Genomic DNA, 8,148 nt, shown 5'->3' on the forward strand with positions numbered 1-8,148 from the left:
AACGTTCTGAGTGTGACTGGGGATTGGGAATATTCTCCAAGCTTCTTTTTCCTCTTGAACAGACGCAGACACTTCTTAAAGCCAACAGTTTCTGCCCTGGTTCCTGCCTGCCTGCTTGATTTATGTCTGGAGAATTCCTGGAGATGCTGGGTGGGCAGAGGCTTCTGAGTGCTTGGGGTGGAAAGAGGTTTAATTCGTACCTGGGAATCCCCAGGGACGCCTCACTCATCTCATCCACGCCCCCTTCCCCTGTCTCCCACCTTCACACACCTCTGGGGGCTGTTTCTTTTATTGAAAGCCTCGCACAGAGAAGCCTTTCTTTCTTCAAAGGGTGATTTTCTGTTAGGAAAGACACAACCTCTTGGCTTTTGAGTTTTTGGTTCTGTTTTGAATTTTTCCTTGCTTAGGGATGCTCCCACTGGGAGCAAGTAGGAAGTCAGGAAAACTTTAATGTTTGCAGTTCAGGAGAAGGGGACGGTGGGGCCAGGTCCAGATTTGGCCAGTCTGGCCTTTGAAGGTGTCTGGCCCTGTCCAGGTCCTAAGCAGTCTCCGTCCCTCCTGACTCCGAGGCCAGGCCTCCCTGGCCGCTTCCTCCCTCTGGCCAAAGAGGCCACTGCAGAGGGTCTGGTGACCTCTCCCCTGCTTCACTGCTGGACAGAACTGTTGCTATGCCTCTTGGAAATTAATCTGCAGTGTGCCTCAGCCAGTAAACATATCCCAGACGTGCTGTACGTGCCCGGCGCCATACAAGGTTCTGGGGCATCAACGACGATCAAGACACAGTCGTTGCCCTTTAAGAATTCACAGTCTAGCTGTGGAATCTATTAAGTGATGATGATGGTATTGGTGACAGATCTACAGGAGAAGTAGAGACGGGCATGGCAACTGGACGGCCGATTATAACCTGAGGACGGATATTGAGCCTCCCTGTTTCTGGAAGATTCCCTGTGGTCAGGCCAGATGGCAGCTCCAGACGGGCCCAGCTGTCCTTCCTGCCCGGGACAACTTCTTGCCTAGTTTCACTTCCCTGGCTTTTCTCTCCCCGTCCTCTCCTCCTCGACTGACGGAGCCGTAGATCTCTCTTCCCCCTCCCTGGGTCTCTCTCCCCTCAGTGGCACACCCGACTTCCTTTCTGGAGTCTGCCCTGCTCCTGGGCGGAGCGGAGTTTGGAGCTGCCTGCCTCCTGTCGCTCTGTCTCTCACCACACAGATTTGCCTTCACGGGCTCCCTCGTTGAAACTTGGTACGACGAGTTCTGCTGACGCAGACAGGGCTGCTTGCCAGCCAGCCCGCGTGACTTCTCTCTGGCTCTTTGCATACCTTGCAGTGTTGGCATAGAGAAGTGACACTTTCTGGACTCTTGCTCTTAACATAAACAATTCCGGTTTTTTAAGAATGAGATTCGCAAGCTGGCATACCTCAAGCGTCACAAAATGATAGAGGCGTTCAACATTCTGAAAGTCAAGGTGGGCCCGGAGTTCGTGGTTGAGGAGGCCCAGTGGAGACGGCTGGTGCGCACCGTGGCACCAGACATGAGCAGCGGCCACCTGGAGCTCCTTTTAAGGATCTCCGACGAGGGACAGACCGGCCATGTGGGTGAGAAGCCTTCTCCTCTGACCTTCCTCTTTCCTGCGACTCCCAAACTGGGCTTGTCAGAGTGGTGGGTAAAGCCGCACTAGCACTTTCAGCAAATAAAATGTGTATGAGTGCTCCCTGCTGGCAGCGGTACCGTGGGATTAGTGTCCTCCTGCCGTACTCTGACAGTCTGTTCCAGCGTACGGTGCCACCGGCAGCGTCAGCAGGTCCTGGGCATCCAAAAGCCCTCACCTAGTCACGTGGTCCTTCCACTTCTGCAGTCCTGCCTTAGGGAGGTAATCTGAACTATGGAAAAGAGCTACATAACTAGATGTTTAACTTGCATTTCATATTTGAATGTGAAAAGTTGGCAATAACCTAAATATTCATGTATTAAAGATTGATAACCATTATGAATAATATTTGCGGCATGTTTATCATGCATGAGGCATTGTGCCACTTGTTTCCCATGCATTATGCTTGTATGATCTTTGCCTACACATAGCGAGGTATTTTTGTTATCTTAATTTGTCAACAAGGAAACTGAGACTGAGAGAGGATAAGTAATGTGCCCCAGGCCGTGCAGCTGCAGAGTGGCGGAGGCCCTCTGACTCTAAGGCCTGCACTTTTTATTCTTGTGCTAAACTGCTGCAAATTCTGATGGTCACTAATGAGAAATTTTGATGGCAATAAAAATGACCACAAAGATGAGGTAACAACACAAAGTGAGGTGACTAAAATATACCCTAACTGTAGAACACGCTCATTTCACCAGTTTTTTTTAAAAAGTCTACATGAAAATACACCAAAATAGAGTGGTAGGTCTGATAGGATGGTGAGATTGTAAGTATCTGTTAATTTAAATGAGACAAGGACTCTCAAACTAATCCAGCAGAACTATGGGCTTTATTGTGTCTCCATGCATGTGTGAGAAGGTCACAAGTTTCTGTGGAACTTGAATCTGGTGTTCAGGGGAAAAAGAGAGAAACGTGTAGCAAGATGCTGTTCACTGGGTATCAACATCTTCCAGTGCAGGATGGAGGAAGGCCTTTGCCTGAGCCCCAGGCAGCATCTCCTCAGCCATGTGGCTCGATGTCATGGTGTCGAGTGTCTGGTCAGGTGGTCAGACTGATCGGACCTGAACAGATTGCTTTAGTGCCCCCTGTTGGAGACAGTCAGTGATTCTACATGCCATGAAGCACGTGCATGTTCTGCTAATGATGGGGCAGGGGGCTGGAGCCACACAGGGCAGCCCTGGAGCACAGCGCTTCTCAAGCTGTGTGTGGTGAAGCTTTTTAATTTCCGATCTGTCATAGACTGATACTTTGATAAAATACAATGAAAATCAATAACTAGAAAAGTGAAATTAAAAGAACATATCAAATATAAGTCCTGGGTTTTCATTATTAGATTCAACATGAAATTATCCTGTCAATTGCTCTGCAACGTTCTAATTTTCAGCACTTACCTCATGGAAGGTGGGGGACCAGGGGACTGACTGGCACCACTCCAGGGACCAGGCGCCTCCTGAGACACCCACAGGTACCCTGGCCTCTAGTTGCTGGCTCATGATTGGGGTCACCAAGGCGGCCAGGTCCTCGGTCCTTAGCCCTTCTAAGTTTCGTCACCTGAGTTGTGGTCCTATTTGTAAATTAAATGAGACCAAGACTCATCTAAGTTTGAAAAAAGAAATCCATCAGTCATAGCTTTTATTTAAAGCTCCATAGATGTGGCAAAAGACAGTGCCAGTGAGCGTATGGTTTAACAGACTTCTCCAGTATTTTACCTTTTACAAAACAGCAGTGTCAATTTAAATATTATTTCTGGGGCAAACATGTTTTTAAGGAAGATAGATAACCTGATTTGTTGCCTTTGGGGGAATCACAGGTTATAATTCATAGGACACAGCAGTAGTGTCTGCTGTCTGGGTGTCCCAAGAGACTTCTTTGTGTAAGTAACACTTGCAAAGACAGCTTTAATAACAGAAAGCCCAACAGGATTACGTGCCTCAGATGGTCCCAGCTTTGCATAGGCAAGGAATAGCAGTCCTTCTGTGAACCTTCTCACTTTTCCCTTGGTCAGCAGTTGTACGGATTTGTGGTTTCCAAGGCTAAACACTGGAATTCTGTTAGTAACGAAAGTGTTAAAACTTAAATCTAGTGTTAAACTGAGAAACACAAAACTTATAAGGTCTGAAGAGAATTATTATCAAAGAGAATGATGAGGCAAATAATGTATCTACAACAAGGGTTGGCAGAATATGGCCCACAGGTCCAATATGGCCTACCGCCTGTTTTTGTAAATAGGTTTTACCAGAACAGAGCTTTTGTGCTTTAACGACAGAATTGAGTGGTTGTGACAGGGACTGTATAACCTGCAAAGCCTAACATATATGGTACCAGACCCTTTATAGAGTTCGCTGACCTCGAAGCTACAACGTGAAATAGCAGATGGGTACAGATTGCTTCTTAACACAAAATTACTATGGTTTTTATTTTCTTTGGTCTTTTTTGTTCTACTGAATCTTCTGGATTAAAAGATGTGACTACAGTGAGATTGATGGATTCCCCTCTGTCGATTGAGGCGATTTAATGGCCAGAGATTTGGGCTGAATTCTCAGAGTCTCCATAACCTCCCATAGTGGGGCTCACGCAGCCCAGGTCCCTGGATCCAAGTTATGCATGTCACCTAACTCCCTGAGGCTGCACTTCTCCCTGAGTGGGTTTTACGTGTCTTTGGCCATTAAGATGTGTATGTGTATTTTCCTTCTAGCTCTAAAGACCTGGAAACTTAACAGATCTTAAGATATCTAAGTGTGTTTTTCATTTAACTCAATGGACTCATGTTCATTCATGTTCTTGGGGCCATATGGCATTGAGGGAAAATGGCAACATGAATGTGTAATGTGTGCCACCTGTGGAACGAGGGTTCTGTGTTTACTTCTCAATACTGAAGTGGAGACCTGGGTGTGTGCCAGGCACCCTAAACGGGAAGCTTTCTGAGTTTTTAAAACTCTTGCCCCAGTCTTTGCACCTGCAGTTTATTTCAGCAACTTTCTTTGGAGTGCCCAAAGCATTCAATGTAGTTTTCAAAGAAGCAGCAACACGCTTCACGTCTGATTTCATCCACTGATGTGATATTTCTGTAAGTTACACATAATTACTGGAAGTCCATGCATAAACAGATTTGGGAACCAGCCCAGTGACCTGCCTGGAGGGAGAAAGGTGCGCCGGGCGGTGGAGAATGGCCCGTTGGCCCTGGGCACTCAGTGGGGCTGGAGACCATCAGCTGGTCAGTCTCGGGTGTGTCCAGGTTGGGTAAGAAAGCACTCATTGTGCTTTGGCCTGGTGGGGTGGGCGAACTCATCATGGGAGCTGTGGGTTTGAGTAAATCCCTGAGAAAAGGGCAGGGAGTGGGGGCGGCAGAGCAGAAGGCAGGAGCTCAAGTAGAAGGGTAAGGATTACATACACCTTGGAAACTTCGAGGAAAAGGAAGGGAAAATTGGGTTGAGGTTAGAAAGGCAGGTCAGGGCAGACCCTGAGAGCAGCGAGGACCCATGCCAAGAGGCAAGGAGGGTGGGCGGCAGAGAGCAAGGCAGTGGCATCTGCAAATGAGCACAACCACATCCTGCTACCTTGGGTTGGCTGAGGGGTCTGAGTAAAGGACAGACAGGAGGCCTGGGTCACAGGCTGGCTCTGCCATGTGCTGGCCCCTTGGCCTTGGGCCTTCACCCTTTGAGGCTTCAGGTGAAATGTGAAGTCAAGAGTCTGTGTTGAATTCACTTTACCCTTTGTACCTTATGGACAATGGCCGTGGATTTGGGGGTTGTTTTTTCATTGCAGATAAAATGAACTTTCTACGCTTGGCTGACCTCCTCAACATCCAGGTAGTCACCATTAACATCAAGAGACACCCATTGGAAGCCTGGGTGCCACGGGTATACCAGTCATCTGCAAGCCTCTTGGTCCAGAAGGTGGTTCGGCACAGGCAAGTGAGACGGGGCCAGTTTCTCTCCAGTTGCTTTAAAAATAAAGGAATTTGCTAATGCCAACTGGATGGAATGTGTTTCATCAATGAAGCTACAAATAAACCCCCTGGTCCCAGCTTTTGGTGTCTCAGGGAGGCAGGCAAAAGGCTCTGGAAAAACTATGTTTGACCTTAGCCAAAAGGACAGGCTTCTAGATTATGCTCCTTTCTGGATTATGTTTCCTGAGACGCTCAGGGGCTGCAGACTAAATATGCTCTCTGGCCACTCTCTGAATTCAGAAGATTCTAGCCCCATCAGAGTAAATATGAAGTTGAATCAAACATGGCACTTTGCTTCTTTGACTAAATATGGTAAGAACCCATGAGTTAGAGTTGCTTGAATGATTGTTAACAATTAATTAATTCTTTTATGTTCAAGTAGATGGCCTCCAGAAAGAGCCATTTATCTTGGTTTGAGATTTTATTTTTAATATTTGTGGCCTGGACTACCCCTATTATTAAAGACTCGTTCTTAGCCTTGGTGGCCTCTTGCATTCTTTGAATTTAATGTTTCATGAAAGTGAATGGTTCAGAAGTCCTTGAAGGTAGCTCAGCCTATTGATGTTGGCAAATATCCCTTGTAGCTGCCTGTATCTTATATTTATCAAAGCCCTAATTTATGGCTAGGCTTTCTTCGGTTAATCCCAACATTGAACTCCTGATGTGCTTCACGTGTTGGATGTTAGCGTGTCTGCACGTAGCACCAAGTGCCCGGCCCTAGTGTCTAGGCGCCACAGAGAACACTGAGGTAGTCCCTCCTCTGTCTGCCCAGAGCCACGGCCGTGGTATAGGTAGGATTCCCTGGGGCACAGGGGACTGGCACCTGAGCTACCTGGGGCAGCCTGCTCTGGAACTGAAAAGTTGAGTCAGAGCCCAGCTATCATGTTTGTTCCACCCATTTCGCTCCAGACTTGGTGAGGAAGATGAATGTGACAGTCCCCTGGAAGACCTACGTGCGTTAGGGGTGAAGACGTTTTCAGGAGCTTTCTTAGTTAAGGAGTTAATTTTTCAGGGAAGAGTGGCAGGGGTATGACGATCCTGTGGTGGACCCTAAGCCTTCTCCCTGCCCCTTGATTCTGCCTAAGTGTTCATCTGACTCAGGTGCTGTGCGCCCTCTCTCCTCACTGTGTCTTCGCTTTCTCCTTGGACAGGGGGGCTGCACCAGGCAGCAGGAGGAGGGGAACTTCAGGGGCCAGCCCCACTGGAACCTTCTGTAGATGAGGAGTGCGTGTGTATGGTGGGGGGCAGAGTCCTAAACGGGCTCATGTTCCTTTCCCTGAAATGCAAATGACAGGATTTCTTTTTCTTTCTTTTTCTTTTTCCCCATGCCAGGATTTTTGTCTGGGTTTTTGATGTCATCATTCTAATAAATGCCATATTCATTGCTCTGGATGAGAAAAACCCCTTCGTTTCCTATGCGGAGTGGCTTTTCCTTTCTCTCTATGTCATCGAGATCCTCCTGAAGCTGTACACATACGAGCCCAGAGCCTATTTCGGAAGGAAGCAGTTCTGGAACTGGTGAGTGTGTGTGTCCTGGGGAGGGAGGAGGAAGCTGTAGGGGACGAGAGGGGACTCCCTGTCATAATTTGGGGAATATGGCCGCAGTTCTCCGAGCTCCATCTGCCTCGTTTTGAGGAATCTTGTAATGAGATCCTGGGGGTGGGGAAACATCTGGTTCAGTAAAAACTGTTATTCGTGATGTCAGTTTGAACTGGCTCTAGCGAAAATTATAATCACTGACCAGGGCATCTTGTATTTGGAAAGAATCTTTAAAAAAGGAAAACAAAACTGTTCTCTCTACTCTCTCACAACATTGTGACACCAAAGGTGGGTTTTTTCCTCACACCAACCAATTGTCCAGCTCTCTGGGCACCAGCTGGGTGTCCTACAATTCAGTTCAATTGTGACACTGTCTGTCTGGGGTTAGCACAGATCACACAGCCTAAGGGTTCAGTCCCAAGCGACTGCCCCCGCTTCAGAGGCCAGTTGCAAGTCTAGCTTGTCACCTGTGCTTCTGACTGACCTGCTGTAAATCAGAGTTTCCCACGACTCCCTCCTTTGGGTTCAATGATTTGCTAGAACAGCTCACAAAACTCAGGAACACAGTTTACTTAGTAGATTTCCGGTTTATTTTAAGAGGATACAGCTCAGGAACAGCCAGATGGGAGAGACTGGTAGGGCAGGGTGTGGCAGAAGGGGCGTGGAGCTTCCATGCCCTCTCAGGCACTTAACCTTCCCAGCACCTCTGCGTGCTCACCAACCTGGGAGCTCTCTGAGCACCATCCTTTGGGGCTTTTATGGCGGCTGCATTACATATGCATCACGTTGACCATTGTGATCAACTCAAACCTTAGCCCCTCTCCCCTCCAAGGAGATTGGAGCCTGGGCTTTCGGGGTGGGGCTGAAAGTTCCAATCCTCTAATCACGTGGCTGGTTTCCTTGGCAACCACCCCCTATCCTTAGGGGCTTTCCAAAGATCACCTCATTAACATAAACTCTGGCAAGGTTGAAAGGGGCTTGTTATGAATGACAAAAGACACTCCTTTCG

At 47.9% G+C, this 8,148-nt stretch overlaps 1 protein-coding gene across 1 annotated transcript in view; it reads left to right on the forward strand.

Annotated features, from left to right (window-relative positions):
- Positions 1 to 8,148, forward strand: part of LOC105808350 (two pore calcium channel protein 1-like) — a 34,522-nt gene that overhangs the window by 17,147 nt on the left and 9,227 nt on the right. The window contains exons 9-11 of the mRNA XM_012641989.1: positions 1,394 to 1,595; positions 5,417 to 5,561; positions 6,933 to 7,118. Of these exons, the coding sequence (XP_012497443.1) occupies positions 1,394 to 1,595; positions 5,417 to 5,561; positions 6,933 to 7,118 (533 nt within the window). The remainder of the gene's footprint in view (positions 1 to 1,393; positions 1,596 to 5,416; positions 5,562 to 6,932; positions 7,119 to 8,148) is intronic.

This window comes from Propithecus coquereli, unplaced genomic scaffold (genome assembly GCF_000956105.1).
Source record: "Propithecus coquereli isolate 6110/MARCELLA unplaced genomic scaffold, Pcoq_1.0 Scaffold171, whole genome shotgun sequence".
In the NCBI taxonomy this organism is placed as follows: Eukaryota; Metazoa; Chordata; class Mammalia; order Primates; family Indriidae; genus Propithecus; species Propithecus coquereli.